Consider the following 15949-nt stretch of genomic DNA (forward strand, 5'->3'; position numbering starts at 1 on the left):
GAGCAGCGGTTCGGCTTGTTGGCCGCGGGGAGGGGGGAGGAGAAGGGGGGGCGGGCAGCGCCGCCGACGTCATTTCCGGCGGGTGACGGAGCGGCGGGTCAGAGGCGGCAGCAAAATGGCGGCGCCTGAGGAGCGGGAGCTGACGGCGGAGCAGACCGAGAAGCTGCTGCAGTTCCAGGTGCGCCGCGCCGGGCACACCGCGGCACCGCCACCACCGCCGGGCCCCAACCGGCCCCAACCGGGCCGGGGGCGGCGGGCGGGCCCCGCCCGGAGCGGGTGCGGGGGCGCCGGGCCTGGCCCGAGCCGGGGCCGAGCGGCGGCCGCCCGGTGCTGGCGGCCGTGAGGCGCTCCCCGGGGCCCGGCGGGGCTCCCCCGGGCGGTGCGGGCTCCTCGGGGCCCGCTGAGGGGCCGGCGCTGTGCTCGGTGCCCGTTAGTCGGGGAAGCTGCTCGGTAACCCCCAGCCCCCGCGCGGGGACGGCTCCGCGGCCCGCCCCGGCCGTTTTGCGTAAGGCGGCTGAGAATTTCCCCTCCTTGCCCCCAGCAGCGGGCGCGGGCCTTTCCCGGGGCGTGCGGAGTTAGCCACGGCTCCCGAGGGGCCTGCGGCTTCCCAGAAGCTGTCGCTGCCCGTCCCGGTCCGGTGGTGCCTGCTGGGGGAGGCCCCCGGGGGCTGCAAGGATCCAGTCTCTGCGTATCGCGGGCTGCGTCGCTCGGCCTTTGGTTTGCCGGGCTCTCGGGACCGCGCAGCACTTGAATCGTTAAAAAAAAAACGAAGCCCAGATGTGCTTACTGGGGAGAGAACTGCCCCAGAGTTGAAGTACTCAGGGGTGCTCAGTGGAAAAGTAATTAAGCTGTTGCTGGCCAATTAAAATTATCTTCAGGTGAGTTGGCTTTGTCTCTGAATTGTGAGGCATTCTGTGGTGTTGCCCAGGCTGTGCTTTTCTTCTATAAATACACCGTATTTCTAGAGCTCTTTGCCTAGCTTTTGTTGGTTCATATTGATCTTTAAGGATGTATTTTGGATTATTTTTTTTTGTGCCATGTACCTCTAGTTTATAGTGTTTAAAGGGTCTGCAGAGGCATCCAGTCCTGCCTCCCGTGGCAAAGCGAGGTGCAGGTGCTCCTCATCACTTTATCTTGGAGCCAGGGGGAGCGAGCAGCCCCCTGAAGTCATCAATGGCAGCGTTTCTCTATAGCCTTAGCTTTGGGAGATCCCGTCGGCTTTTAAAGAGATCCTCTCTAAACCTTTACTGCAAATTAAGCTCCTTGGGTGATCTTAATTCTCCGACAGATGAGGTGCAGCAGCTTTAACGATTGCTTTCCCAGCATTGCTGTTTCCCTGGTAAGTGGATGAGATTTAAGCCATTGTCTTGCGCTGCACGTATATGTGCACAAACTGCCCTGCGGCTCTCACTGCGAGCTATCGCAGCTCTTACTAACCTACACGATCCAGACAGATAGGGCCAGCTGCACTCATCAGTTTCCCTGTTGCTATTTTCAAAGCCCTGTGGGCAGCTGTGAACCTAAAGAATCCCGCGTGTTTCCTCCTGCTACCTGGTATTGCCACGCGAGGCGGCGGAGGGCTCGGGAGGAGGGAGCCTGTTTTAGCCCGGTTCCTGATGGGCCCTGCCTTGAAGCGGAGGCAGGCAGGCTGCAAAGGGGAGAAAACTTGTGGTTAGGAGATGGCTGCCGCCCAGAGCCTGGCACGAAAGATGTCGTCCAGAAGGTTTTAACGCCAGGATCCCGTTGTTCCCTCTCCTGGGGTGTAGAGGCTTAGCTTTCCCCGGGGCTGCGCGATGGCTGACTTCCCTGCTGCTGCCTTTATTACCTTCACACCTGGCTGAGAGGGGCTCAGCTGTGCGGTCCCGCTCCATTCTTTCTAATGGGGGAGAGTAAATTCGCCCGTCTGGAAACGTACGGGCTTCTTGTTTCCTTTAGCTGGGTTCCATTACATAGCAGCTGCTGTTTGGAGAAGATGGCTCTGGCTTGCAAAAACCATTTGTACGTCGCTGTTGCTGCGAAGCACTGCTGCAGCTTGTAAACCTTCCAGGGATTTGCACTTAAGTGTACAGCTCACTCTGAGAGCGCTTTCTTTGTGAGCTGCGGTCGTAGTAGGTAACTGGTGCGATATTCTGTGGCGCAGAGCGTTGCGCCGTCACAGAAGGCATACCAGTACCGTGTAAATAAAGTAGGAGGGGGATTAGGGGAGAAGGGAGTGGGACGGCAGATGGGGAAGGCAGTAGTAGAAGGCCCTCGGTGTCACAGCTAAACGGAGAGCCGAGAGGAAAGCACAGAGAAAGCCGCAGGCTGTCACTCACCCGGCGAGCAGGTGCTCCGCTCGGGGACGCCGCTGTCCTTCGTGATTAGCCTGCCTGGGCTGCGGGCGGCTGCTCCAAGGCAAAGCAGTGAGGGCCTGCTGGCCTGGGTCAGCCTGCTTACGGTGCCGCTTAAACACGTGCTCGTGCAGTTCCCGGTCTGCCTTCATCCTGTCGATGCTTGCCTGATGTGCTCCCCTAAATACTTGTGCTGGTGATGCTGTGCAAGTGGCGGCTGGCTTCCTGCAGATGGGGGGGGGCAGCCCGGTTGTTTGCCACCCGCCCTGATCGGTCAGTGAGAACTTAAAAAATCCCAGTGTGGAGAGAGAGAATGGGGGGAAACGGGGGATAAGAGCACCAAAGCTCTCTGGCAGGCTTTAAGCCTCCCATTTGCTGCCGAAGCCTTGGCTAATGTAAAGGAGTAAAGGTCCCTAAATCTTCATCTGTCAAGGCTTGATGATCTTTGCATCTATAGAGAAACCTCCTGTGCGGGCTGGGCGATGCAGCTCCGCTGGGGAGGCGGAGGAGACAGCACAGCAGCTTCTGTGGGCTCCCGCTATCGATCCGTGCCCATTAGTTTGGGCCGACGAGCTGGGGCACTTGGAATATGCTAATCTGGAGTAATGGGGCTGTTTGCGAAGGGAGAAGTTAGTGCTCGTGATACCATCCCTGACTTCAGCTGGGGAAAACGAAATGCTCGGGGCTGGGAACGTCTCCCCTTCGGAGAGGAGAGGGGAACAAGGCGCTCCCGGGACCTTTCCTCCTCTGCTGTGCATCAATCGGAGCCCTCGTAAATGCACTCACTGTAACAGGCAAAGAGGAACTCTCTCACCGGGGGCTTTCTGCTGCTCCAAGTCAGACGCTCTTTACCCCTGGAAGCACAGCTCTCAGGCATCTGGCAGTGCGAGGGGAGTTCAGGGCAGTGCGGCCGCAGCCCCACGGCTCCGCACCTCGCGCGCTGCGTTTCGCCGCCGGAGCGGGTCTGAGGGAGCGGTTTCGTACGCGCGGCGCCCAACCTTTGTCCGCTCGGGGTGCTCCTGTCGCTGAGGGGCGGTATGTACGTCTCGCTGCCGCGGGGGGGGAGACGACTTCAGCCTTCTGAGCAGCGTCTCAAAGGTGAGGGGTGCTGAGGCTGCTGCTGGGTGTAGTTACTTGTGTGTTCTGGAGCGGTCTCCTGCTTTGTGGGGTGCTTGGGAAGGCAGCGCTGAACTTCTGTGGTGTGTGGTGGCTTGTTCTAGATGCTGGTGTTGAGTGTTGAGCTTGGACCTGCGCTTCTCCGGAGGTTTGTGTGAGAGCACTAGTTCAGTAGGATGAATTTCATTTTTACATACGGGGATCTTTTTATTACTGTGCCTAAGAGGTACGCGCTCTGAGGGGGCTAACGAGGGGCTGGCAGTGAGCCTGTCCGTTAGGGCCCGGTGTGCAGGTCCCGGCTGTTCCCTGCACCAAACGACACCGAATTCACGCTCATTGCCGCGCCCGAATAGCACGGGTTGCAGGACGGCCCCAAGATCTGCCAGAAATGCCCCGAGTGGCCTGGGAAACGCGTTGTTCCCAGTCCCTGATCTGCTTCTGTGGCTGAGGTGAGGCGGTGACTGTAGGAGGTGCTGAGATAACGGTGCGAGTGGTGGTTGGGCTGCTAGCCACCAGTATCGGCGTTTCCAGCGAGCGGTGCCTGCCCCGGCAGTTGAACTGCCTCCGTGCCGCTCCTCGCGGGGACAGCGGCTTGTCCCCAGCAACAGATGTGTCTTTGAGAATGTCCCCAACCTGTGGGGCTGCTGTCTTACGGAGCTTCGGGAGTCGTGTGCCACAGGGTGCTCAGCTGCTAGTGGCCTTTACCCGGGGGTTTCTTTTTCTTGCCCCGCAGCGCTTCCTTGTGCGGCTTCCTCGACCAGCAGTGGTGGGAGCCGCACCGGTGCGGTGTTCGCGCAACGCTTGTTGCGGGCTGTGGTTACCTGCGTGCTGCTTTCTGACCCGCAGCTGCTACTGCGCTTTGTGTAACTTAAAAAGGAGGGGCTGTGCCTCCGTGATGTCCTGCTAAGGGTGCCCGGCGGTAATCCTGGCACTTGGGGACAGGTGTGAGTGAGTTTCTGAATCCCCAAAGTTTTGTGAACGCAGCAGGATTGGTGGGGCGTTAAGGAATGGTGGGCAGGGACTCCCAAATCTTTGAAATACACACGCTGTGCCTCCGTTGTTAAATCAAAGACATCTAGGGTTTACATGAGGTCCTTTTAAAAGGCCTAGTAAGTGTGTTCTGTAGGAGTTTAAAGGTGGTTTTTTTTTTCAAAAAAAGGCAGCTGAAATGAAGCACATCTTTGTGTAGGTTTTTAGTTTAAGTATCTTTAATGAAACTGACTTACAAACAGAAGTGTTGTGGCAGCAGCGGCCAGGTGCACGGAGCTTCATTTTGTCTAGAACTCGCGTGCGTAGTGCCCCGCTGCAAGGCCCTGCGGTACAGCTATTGCCGTCAGCATACACCGCCAGGCAGCGACCCGCAGTGCTTTCTCGGAGGCTCCAAATGCGGAGTTAATGCCGGTAACCCTTCGATCAGTCCGGTTCTGTACAGCAGCGTGACTCTCCCAGGAGACTGGGAGAAGGGAGAGATGAGGGCAGGCGCTGTGAGAAAGTAGCCGAGATGCTCCGAGTGAGCTCAGGCCCTGAGCGGGGCACTCGTCCACGGGGTGACCTGGGGGGAAGCAGCACGTGGAACGGCCGAGTGGGGGAGAGGGAGGAATATGTGCGCCGTCCTCTCCAGTGAGATCCCAGTTCAGTGCGTTAAATGGTCGGTCGGCTTGTCAGGACAGCCTCCGAGGTTTGAAATGCAGCAAGGAATTGGGAAAATGACGAGCAGAGGTGGGAATGCTAACAACGGGTTGGCGCACAGGGTATAATGGAAGCTGCACACGAGGCTTTATGAAGCTCCTGCTTTGTGTTCAGTTGTCACAAGCCGCATCCTGCAGGGAGGCTGCGCTGCGTGATGGGCGCGGGGAGCAGCACTCCCTGCTCCTTGTGGAGCTCCCGCAAGGCTCACGTCTCCTCAAGTGCTGCCCAGAACTGCGCGTGGAGCTGGCACGGCTCTCGTGTGGCTCGGTTCACACGAGCCCTCGCTGTCACAGCACGTGGCAGCCCCGTTCCCTGCCCTGGTCCAGCCCTGTGCCCTTGTTGATGTGCCCCAGCTGGCTGGGGACGTGGTCACGGGCTAAGGGTGTCAAGACAAACATAGCAGGTGAGAACATGGAGCCTTAGGGACCTGCGGAGTTCTCATCAAGAATGCCCTCGCTGGAGGAATTGTCATATTTAAATCGTATTTAAACAATCTTATATCATGGGCGCTTACTGAAGTTGTTACGCTGCTCCTGAGGGTTAAATGAGCCCTGTCATTGCTGCTTCTGCCGTGTATCTGAGTTAAATAATTGTTTCTGAAGGTGTAACTTTTTTCCAATTGGGTAAATGGCAAGGCAAGAAAATTTTACTCTCTTTAACTTTAAAATAAGAGCAGTTTCCTTCAAATCTGCCTTCTCAAACACCGACTTGAGAGCCCGGTAGCTTTGAGGTCTATGGGCATGTTTGGGTTGTGTTTTCTGTTTGAGGTTCTGTTTCTGTTGGGCAGGACTCGTGTTCTGCAGAATACTGGGTGCTTCTGGAACGTGCTGCCTTCGTTAGGGCCCGGCTCGTTTTGGTTTTACTTTCTGTTTGTATTTGCAGCAAATGAAGTAATGGGCTTTGGGGGCTTTCGGAAATGCTTTGCCTGGCTCTCAAGGGGATGCTCTGAGGCGATGTTTGAGGGCATGTCCTTCCAGAGCTGAGCTCACGGGTGATGCTGTGTTAGTTTCTGGACCAGGCTGAGCACAGCTGTAGTTAGATGTGTGCTGCTGACACTTGGCTAGTGGGAAGAGTGCACAGGCGTGTTTGAGGCCACCTGTGTGTCCCCAGGTTTGGGTTAGCTCAGGTTGCTCCCTTCTGAAGTGACAGCTCTCTTTTTTTGAGAGCTCTGCTGTTTCCTATGTTGTAGTGTCTGTGTTCTTGCATAGCACAGAACTGTAAAAAACGAAAATAAAAAATCCCGCGCTTCCCTGGCACTCATTCACTTTTATTCTCCTTCCTTAGGACCTGACCGGCATAGAGTCCATGGACCAATGTCGTCACACGCTGGAGCAGCACAACTGGAACATAGAGGTACCGCTTCAGAGTAGCCTTGTGGTGGTTCCCCAGTTGGACTAAACCGAGTGGTGCGAGCGGGGTTAGACCTCACCTGTTAACCCCTGAATTTGCACAACAGTATCTTGATGTTGCTAGAGAGCTGGCTTGGAAGTATGCAGCAGAGTTCCTACAGCTGCAAACAATCACTTGCCTGGCACGGTACCTTCCTGCAGTGCTATGCGCAGCCTGCCATGGAGGTTTTCCGTGCAGAAATGAGCACTGGTGTTCCCGGTTCGTAATGAGGTACGCCTCTGGAGTGCTCTGAGTCTGGGGATAAGTAATGCCTACTGCTAGGGACCAAAATACTTTAAAAATAAATAAACAAATAAATAAAATCCTGCTATCCTTAAATGTCTGAAATGTTCCTTTGCTCCTTCTTGTGTTAAAGGCAGCTGTACAGGACCGACTGAACGAGCAGGAGGGTGTCCCAAGTGTCTTTAATCCACCCCCATCTCGGCCGTTGCAGGTCAATACAGCCGACCACAGGATCTACAGCTACGTTGTCTCAAGGCCACAGCCAAGGGCAAGTTATCTTACGGTGGATTTTGCCTTGCTGCTTTGTTGTTCACAGAGTAACCAATGTGCAAGCAGGGAGAGGCGTTGTTTTCTTTGTATGCTGTTATCTCCTTTCCAAAAGGAGATTTTTTTTTGTCATCTAAAAATAAAGCGTAGAGCTATTCCTTCAGCCTCCAGTATTACTGCGGATATTTTCTCCGTGGTGTAATTCGCAGTATGAGACCTTTTTGTTTCATAGAACATCTTCCTGTGACATAGTAAAGCTTTTGATTGGTTCAGTTGGAATGGAGGCAGAGTGGTGGAAATAATGATCTTTTATTCTTTTTAGACCCCCACCCCAGAAAAAAGTGTATTAGCTCGAATACTCAAGCATTCAATTCCTTACATTCACGTTTCATGAACAAATTTGCACGTGCCCTTCTAAGACTTGGTGTTATTAATCCCTTTGTACAGTTAAAAAAAAAAGGGGGGGGGTGCAGAGGAAAACTATTGCTTTTAGAACTGGTCACTGGTGCCAGTCCTCAGAAGCATCACGCTGAGTTCTGAATGACCCCTGTCAGTCACTTAATTTGATTTGACTTCTCCGAAGACACGAAATGTTGCTGAGTTTTTTGTGGTGGGTAGAGCCTCTGCTACTTCCCTGAATGCAATGTGTTTGATGCTGGTGGACACGCTGCTTTAGCAGGCCTGTTCCTGCTTTGGAGACTGTTCTGATTCCTTGTTTGTCATTGCAGGGCCTGCTAGGATGGGGTTACTACTTCATGATGCTTCCATTCCGATTTACCTATTACACATTACTTGATATATTTAGGTAAGTGTTTTTGTGCTGACTCATGTATCGATCGCATCAACGCGCACGCTGGCTTAGATTTGGCTGTGCCTCTGTCACTTGAATCTCTTTGAGTCTAATGACAGATTTCTCTTTCCATTTGTTTGCTCAACTGGCTTTATCTGTCGCCTTGTAAAGTTCCTACAATGCTTGGCAAGAAATAAATCTTACTGCAGAGAAAACGAGCGCTCTGTGGCTTTGCAAGTGAAATATTTGATTGGAATTTGAACTTCACATGGCTTTGCAATTTGAGTGCCGTGCAGAGGGGACACACGAGGCAGTGTCAAACTGCGTCCTGTTGAGCTAGGCTCCAAGTTAACCTGTCCTCATCCCCGTATGTTACTTGGCAGAGCCTAAACTGTCGACGCAGTTGCCTTTTCCCCTCTGGTGTCTGTACCTGCTCCTGCCTTTACTGCCCCAAAAGGCCAGTTCATCTTGTCTCCTTGTAGAGTTGATGGAAGAGGGAATGCTGAAAGGTACTGACTATCAAGCAGTCCCGCCATCTGCGTTGGTTTGGCTTCTTCCGTTGTGGTATTATTTTTTCCCTGAAAGTCTTGTGACTGGGGCTTTTCTGTTGCAGTATCAGTTTGGAGCAGGTGGCAATTTGGGATGTCATTATAAATGTTCGAGGGGCTCATCTGTGACGTTTTTCCTTCTTATGAATGCCAGTAATTGCCTATGGAAAAGAAAATCCTGTTCTTCAGCAAGTCAGTGAGCTGAATTCCAGTGTCCTTTCCTTCCTCCCTAGGTTTGCTCTGCGTTTTATACGCCCTGATCCTCGTAGTCGGGTCACTGACCCAGTGGGTGACATTATTTCCTTTATCCATATGTTTGAGGAAAAATATGGGAGGATACACCCTGTCTTCTACCAGGGAACTTACAGCCAGGTCAGTGTCACGTGTTGGTGCCGAGATACTGGGGAGGTGAAGCGTGGGGATTGTGCTGGATGGTATCAGGGCCTACGTGGCAAAACCGTTCAACAAAGCCCGGTGTTTTTTTGTCTCCGAACTCTGTAGCAGGGTATTGGAGAGCTAGTGAGCAAGTGTATTAGAAAACCAGTGTCTGCCAGGCTTGATGACACGCCAAGTCTGCAAAGTTGGAAAGCAAAGCTGCTCTGACTGTTCCTCGACCGTCTGTGTGGCTCTGTAGCCAGCAGCTATTCTTTGTAATCCCGCCTTTGTTTTTGTAAACTGACGTGGTGAGCCAAAGTCTGTCCTTCTGTTCACCAAATTGGGATTGACTGCCCGGGCTCGTGTATCATAACGCAACTCCCGAACTTGGTGCAAGACCTCAAAATTGAAAGAGGGAGCCACGGAAGGAGGAACGTGAGGTGAGAACTGCAAATGCCAGGTGTGGGCTGCTGGTGCTCTCTGTTGAGGAGACCTCTCCCCGGTAGCACCTCTGCTGCAGCCTCCTTCAACCTGGCCAGGAGGAGGGCCTCCTGCCGAGTGCCCCAGTGGACAGCTGGACCAGCTCTGCTTCCCGAGTGCCAGAGCAGGATGTGGAGCCTGTATCTGCTCCGCACTGCAGCGATGGAGCACGCTGCCTCCACAGCTCTTCTAGGCCCCTCCGTCTTGCCTAGAGACCCAAACTTAAATAACCACGGGAGGGTTAGGCTACTGAAGCTCAGTGCCAGTAAAACAGGGAGCCCATTCTGCGCTTACTGTGTGGTCTTGTTAAGAAATGCTCCGGGGTGGGTGGAATCCAGAGGCTGGAGCTGCAAAAAGTTTTGTTTTGGTTTTGTTGGGGCCTGCAGCGTTACTGAGTTGGCCTTTTTTTAGCAGCACTTTCATTTGATGTGGTCTGAAGATTGCGTCCCGTACAGGCTGCCGTGGAAAGCTCAGCCTTACCTGCTGGGAGGCTGAGGGACGAAGGAGGGATCTCCACTGCCAGCTGAGCCTGGGGGGGAGGTCTGGGGGGGGGTCAGCTCACGTGGTGGTGTACCTGGCTCTGCTCTGAGCTCAGCGTTCTGCACAGCCACGTCCCGAAAGGAGTGGGGCAGAACATGATCCGAGCCCTCTTAAAAAAGGGTTGGGTCGCAAGGGCTGGTAGGCTCATGCTCCGTTTGCTGCTTCCTTAAAACCAGTTCGTGGCAGAGTAATGGCCCAGATAAATGTTGCTGAGCCGTTTCACGCAAGTCTTGTGGGTGCTGCCTTCCCTCTAACTAGAGCCCCTGTAACTTTACCTCCTCTGCTCTTACGCCAAGGCACTGAATGATGCCAAGCGGGAGCTGCGCTTCCTGTTGGTTTATCTGCATGGAGATGACCACCAAGACACAGACGAATTCTGCCGGTAGGTAGGAGAGTTTTCCAAATCACGGTCCTCAGGCTGTCAATGCAGGTTCACTGATGTGATCTCTTCTCATCCCCTAGCAATACGCTGTGCGTACCTGAGGTGATCACCCTCATAAACACTAGAATGCTCTTCTGGGCTTGCTCAACCAATAAACCAGAGGGATACAGAGGTGAGTGTGTCCCTCCTGGGCTTTACCTTACACCCTTCGGTTTCTGGAACAAGCCAAATGCTCTTTGACAAATTTACACGTTTGAAATGTTGTGGTGGTTTCTGTGAAAAACAGATGAGGTGGTCACAAGACTGCATGGGGAAATACATGCTGGTTTGTGTCTGGTATCTGAGAGGGCCTGTTTGGAGCTGGGGAATACCTTCTGCTCTTAACCTCAACTGTTTCACATGTTTCTGGGCAGTCCTGGTTGCACGTTCTTTGCTGTGGGCATTGTTAATGGGAGTTGGTGGGTGTGTGCTGAGGATTAAACAGAGTGCAGGAACGAGTATCTAACGAGCAGTGCTCTTAAGGCTGGCTCGCATTCTGCCTGGGGCCAGGAGTGACTTGTGAGGTGCATTCTTTCCCTTTGTGAGACAATCATCTTTACTCCACGCCCAGTCTCTCTGTCTCCTCAAAAGTCCGCAGTGAGGTCTCAAGTACTCTCTTTCCGGGGCTGCTGACACCTGGCGTGGCAGCGTGTATGGTAGGGTTTTGCTCCAAATGGAACCTTTTCCTTAAGTTCTGTTCATGCCTCCTGTGTTTTTTCTGACCTCTCCTGGTTCATGGCAAGAGACTGGGAGTTCTGCTCTTAAATTTGGATCGTTCCTTTCTTCATAGTTCTGCTACCAGCTACCAACACCTTGAGAGAATGGCTTTCTAAGCCAGCATGCTTCTACTTAATGCTGTTTCATTGCTGTAACACTTACAGTTATGGTAGAGATACAGGCTAGAAAAAAGGGGTGGGAGGGATCGGGGCCTCATTTAGTCCATGGGGTGTTCGGGTTTAGTTCGGAAGGCTCTGTCAGTAATGATGGTTCTGAGTTGTGTGACGTGCTGTGTGTGTTTGGAGGAGGTGGTGGTCAGCTGTAGGGAGGGTTTGCATGCCATTAGTTGTAGATGAAAACGGTGAACTTAAAAGCCCCTGACCTGCTCCATTCCCGCCTCAAGACAGAGTCTGCCTCTGGCAGAAATGATCCAATTTTCTTCTGAAATGTCCGGGATGGACACTTTCCCCGTGACAGTACCTTCCAGAGTCTGGCCATCCTTAATAGTAGCAAGTGTTTAAACTCTGTTTCTGCAGTTTAAAGCCAGGGCTTCTTGTCCCTTTCTGAATGGGCATTTGAAGCAATCTATTTCCTTCTGCTCATATTCAAGAACCTTTTTAGGTACTTGAAAGCTTTTTATCCCCTCTGTGCCTGTGCTCCAAGTCACCTCTCCTTGCTCTAAGTTATCAGGTTTCACTTGACAAAATAGAGGCCTTTTCTGCCTTGGACGAGATGGTGGCTGTGGAAGCTGCTTTCTAGGCCCCTGGTGATGGAAGTACCTGTGCTGTAACGCTTGTTGACCCTTCTGGAAGGGATGATGATTGTGCCTATCTTCCAGTCTCCCAGGCTCTGCGAGAGAACACGTACCCATTCCTGGCTGTGATCATGCTGAAAGATCGCAGGATGACGGTCGTTGGGCGGCTAGAAGGCCTCATCCAGGCCGATGACCTCATTAATCAACTGATATTCATCATGGATGCCAACCAGACGTACCTGGTGTCTGAGCGCCTGGAAAGGTATGGCAGGCCCTGAGCTCCAGTGACACGGACCTTGTGGAGGCAGACTCTGCTCAGCCCCCTCCCTCCCCCCAGATGCCGCACGTAGCTCAGCTCTGCGGCTCTGTAACACGGCCCGTGGTCTCTCCTCTTCCCAGTGGGAGCACTGGTCTCTAAGTTCAGGACACCCTGTAGGCGGGGAGGTGGATGTGTTGCCCATACAGGCCTGTTACTGGAAGGTGAGGCTGACTGCTGGACTGCTTGCCGCGGCTGGAGCAAACCTTAAACCTGTAGTGCGCTGGTGTCTGCAGCCAGCTGGTGGCCGGGTGGTGCTCCCAGGCCGGCCGGCCTGAGTCTGACGGCATTTGCTGCGTTGCTGCTGGTGCCTTGCTAACGGGAGCTCCTGCCCCGATCCCTCTGTAGGGATCTGCAGGCCGTGTCCAAGGTAGCACGGCACCTTCTGGTCTCCTGTCTGCCCCTTCTCTGTGGGGGATCCTGTAATGGGTTTTGATGCTCCTGGCTTCTAAAAATGTACAAGGAGTTATCTGATGGAGGTAGAGCCATGAAGAGTGTCAGGTGTGGTGCTGAAATCCCGGGCACTGCTTATGCGGTGTCTGTCCGCTCCGTCAGGCTGCAGTGGGTGAGAAGTCTTTGTTTAGTTCTCTGCCACCCAACCTAGGGAAACAGTCTGTGTGGTGGGGGCTGCAGAGACTCAGCTTGCCTTCTAGGAGCGTGTGGTACTCCGCGCTCTAAATGAGGCGTTACCTGCTGTGTGTGCTCTCGGGATTTTAAGGCTGTACCTGCACCCTCAGGTCCGCCCTCAGCCTGCCTTGCTTTCCCTGCGGGGCCTCCTAGCCCTGACCGCCCCCCTGCTCATCTTTATAGGGAAGAAAGAAACCAAACCCAAGTCCTGAGGCAGCAGCAGGACGAGGCGTATTTGGCATCCTTGCGTGCAGACCAGGAAAAGGAGCGCAAGAAGAAGGAGGAACGGGAGAGGAAGAAGAAGAAGGAGGAGGAAGTACAGCAGCAAAAACTAGCAGAGGAGAGACGGCGGCAGGTGAGAGCAAACTGAGTGCTGGAGGGGCTGCTGTGCTCTCTTGGGTGCTCACGGTGTGTAGGAGCAGTGCCTGTAGTAGGGTTTTCCTGTCAGACTGGAGTTGCTTGTCTTGCTTGGGGCTTGCACGTCCTCCGACCTGGAGTGGCTGTGCTGCGAGGGACAGCCCAGCGCACGCCCATTGCTCCTGCTCCCTCTTTACGTTGCAGACGCTGCAGGAGGAGAAGGAGCGGAAGTCAGAATGCCTTCCTCCTGAGCCACATCCTGATGACCCAGAGAGCGTTAAGATCATTTTCAAGCTGCCTAACGATTCCAGAGTGGAGCGGCGATTCCACTTCACACAGTCATTGACGGTGAGCTTGGGGCAGAGCTGACGGGCTTCCCGGAGTGGAAGAGGGTTGAGTTTGGTGGCTCACCAAAGCTTTGGCTCCATTGGCCTTGGTCAAATGATGACCTTTGCCCTAGAGCCTTAGCAGGCAGAATCCTTGCTGGGTGAGGAAGGGTGTCTGTGGGCCTGGTCTCTCCACTTTGGAAGAGAAAAGATCACAGGAAAAAATAGAACAAATGTGCTCTTCTCCTGAAAAGCTGAGATTCTTATCCCTGCCTGTTAAATAGGGGTATGGGAAGAACCATAAGCAGCACTCCCCAGGTGTTCTGTGACAAGTCGAGCTTCATGCACACTAATAAAATGGCTGTACTGTCTACAATGCAGTGATGGTGCAAATCTGCTGATTTAACCCCTCCCCTGTGCGATACCACGGATGCAGCCTGGCTGTGTCATCGCTCCCCGGGCTGGCAGTTATTTCTGTGCTTCTTCCCCAGGTGATCCACGACTTCCTGTTCTCCCTGAAAGAAAGCCCTGAAAAGTTCCAGATCGAAGCCAACTTCCCTCGCCGCGTCCTGCCCTGCCTCCCGACAGAGGAGTGGCCCAACCCACCCACGCTGCAGGAGGCCGGACTCAGCCACACGGAAGTCCTCTTTGTGCAGGACCTCACGGACGATTGACACTTTTCCAGAAGACACAGATTGGAAGAGAAATTCATATTATTATTATAATACGATATTTTTTTTAAAAGACTGCGTACAAACAAGGGATCAGAGACCACATCGCCTGTGCCAGCTGTGCCGCGTGCGCGTGCTGGCAAGAGGAAGTGTGTGCACGTCCTCACACACCCATGTACACAGCCATCCCCTACACTTGGAGGGCAGAGAGGGAGGGGAGCGGGTGTTGCCCCTCCGCCCTCCCTGGGGAAGGACAGGAATGGCAGCTCTCGGTAATTATTGCTTTTATTGACAAGAATAATAATAAAACCCCAACAACCTGACATCTCGTGAAGATTTGATCCTCTGCTGCTCCTGACAGCCAGAAGACCAGGCACCTGAATGTGCTGGGAGTGGGGTGGGGGAAAGGGCTGGACAGAATCTCTTCAGCTTCCCTCTGTGTATAAATACCTTTCTTTTAATATTTCTCTTGCTTTGTAATGACCAAAGGAGAATGGGGTTGACTATAGTATTAACTTTTTGATAAAGAGCTGGTTCGATTCTTACCCGTGTGGGATCTTGCCCAGAGTTCTTAGCCTGCATAGTGTAATAAACTCTGCCTCTAGCATGTCTGTGCCCGTGCTTCCTGCTTGTGCCACCCGGAGCGTGCTGCCCAGCTGAAACTGAGCACTGGGGAGGGGGTTCCAGCTGCTGGGGTTCTCTGGCTACTGCTCGGGGGGGATTTGCTCAACTTGTGGCCTGGTTTGAGGCCAGCTCTTTCACTTAATTGTTTTGTGACAGATGAGCTGCTGGAGTAAGACACAGACGGTGTGTACGGCAGGGGGAAGGAGGGCTGGGACTGCTGCTGCCCTGCATGCGTGGGGCAGGAGTGTTGTGGGCTGAGGTGGGGCGGAAGGGAGAGCTCCTGTCCTTCACCTTGATCCAGGAGGGTTGTCCCTGAGCAAAGGTGGAAAAGGACACCCAAGATGTGGTGTAAAGGGTGGGTGCAAATTGCTGCTCCCTAAGAAGCCTCCTGTTAGTGGAGCTGCGAAGGGGAAAGTGACAGGAGGCTGTTCCTTCCCTACCCCTGCCTCCCAGTCACCTTTTGGGACAGGTGGCTGTGGTTTTTCGCTGAAGTACGGCGCCCGTGTCTGCATGGAACGCTGAGGGGAGAAAGGGCCCCTTCACCCCCCCTTCCTGCTCACACTGCTGAAGGGTTGAACCTGATGATCTGTCTGGGTCCCTTCCAACGTGGCCTATTCTGTGATTCTACGGCTGCAAGCTGTCCTAAGGCAGCCCCCTCCGCTGCTGCCTCCAGCACCCTGCGCACCCTCTTCTTCATCAGGGAGGTACCCCCCCACCCCGTTCCTCCCGGAGGAAAAGCTGTTCCCTTTGTGGCCACAGAGCCCTTGGGAGCCGCGACCCCGGGGTGCCGGAGCTCTTGTGCCTCTCCCCAGCCCTGCCGGCCCCGCTGAGCTGGGCACAAGGGGGACCTGGGGACACCTCCACCCCCCGGCCCACGCCAAGACAAGAGCCGGGGCACAGCGCCTTGGTATACATCATACATTTATTAGTGAATATCCCTCTCAAAATCAGCCACAACATTAAAAAAAAATAATGATTGCACTACTTGGTCAAGCAGAACTAGCAACTTTCATTTTAAAAAAAGTACAAATCTGTTAAAAATTTCAATCAGTATAATACACATATATATAATACAACATACTAGTTATGTTAAATGCTACAAAACCAATATGATTCCAATGGAATGGAAAAAAAACAAACACTTTTAGAGCTTTAAGAACCTTTTTTTTTCTATATATTAGCCTTTTTTCAAATACATACATGGGAAAAATGAGGTAACTGTAAAATGTGCAAGTAACAGAGCAAAAAAAATTATATATATATATTTATATATATATATATATATATATAAAAACTTTCTAACACAGAACACACGTCCTAGCACCTTCCGGGGAGCCGCGGCGTGGCGCGGCGCTCCCGCTGGAGGGCC

The 15949-nt window shown here is 53.4% G+C and overlaps 1 protein-coding gene across 1 annotated transcript; it reads left to right on the forward strand.

Annotated features, from left to right (window-relative positions):
• Window positions 1-21: 21 nt before the first annotated feature.
• On the forward strand, window positions 22-14563 carry FAF2 (Fas associated factor family member 2). The gene is made up of 11 exons (XM_080555138.1): window positions 22-178; window positions 6420-6488; window positions 6901-7035; window positions 7763-7839; window positions 8606-8744; window positions 10064-10149; window positions 10230-10321; window positions 11744-11921; window positions 12786-12957; window positions 13164-13307; window positions 13777-14563. The coding sequence occupies exons 1-11, from the start codon at window positions 116-118 to the stop codon at window positions 13957-13959; spliced, it is 1338 nt and encodes a 445-aa protein (XP_080411264.1). The 5' UTR covers window positions 22-115; the 3' UTR covers window positions 13960-14563.
• The last annotated feature ends 1386 nt before the right edge of the window (window positions 14564-15949 follow it).

This window comes from Anser brachyrhynchus, assembly GCF_964034855.1.
Source record: "Anser brachyrhynchus genome assembly, chromosome: 14".
NCBI classification, from domain to species: domain Eukaryota; kingdom Metazoa; phylum Chordata; class Aves; order Anseriformes; family Anatidae; genus Anser; species Anser brachyrhynchus.

Excerpts from the sequence above, each read along its gene's own strand:
- FAF2 (XM_080555138.1), top strand. The coding sequence starts at position 116 with ATGGCGGCGCCTGAGGAGCGGGAGCTGACGGCGGAGCAGACCGAGAAG. Across the intron at positions 179-6,419 it reads AGAAGCTGCTGCAGTTCCAG|GACCTGACCGGCATAGAGTC; the intron begins GTGCGCCGCGCC and ends CTCCTTCCTTAG. Across the intron at positions 7,036-7,762 it reads TCTCAAGGCCACAGCCAAGG|GGCCTGCTAGGATGGGGTTA; the intron begins GCAAGTTATCTT and ends TTGTCATTGCAG.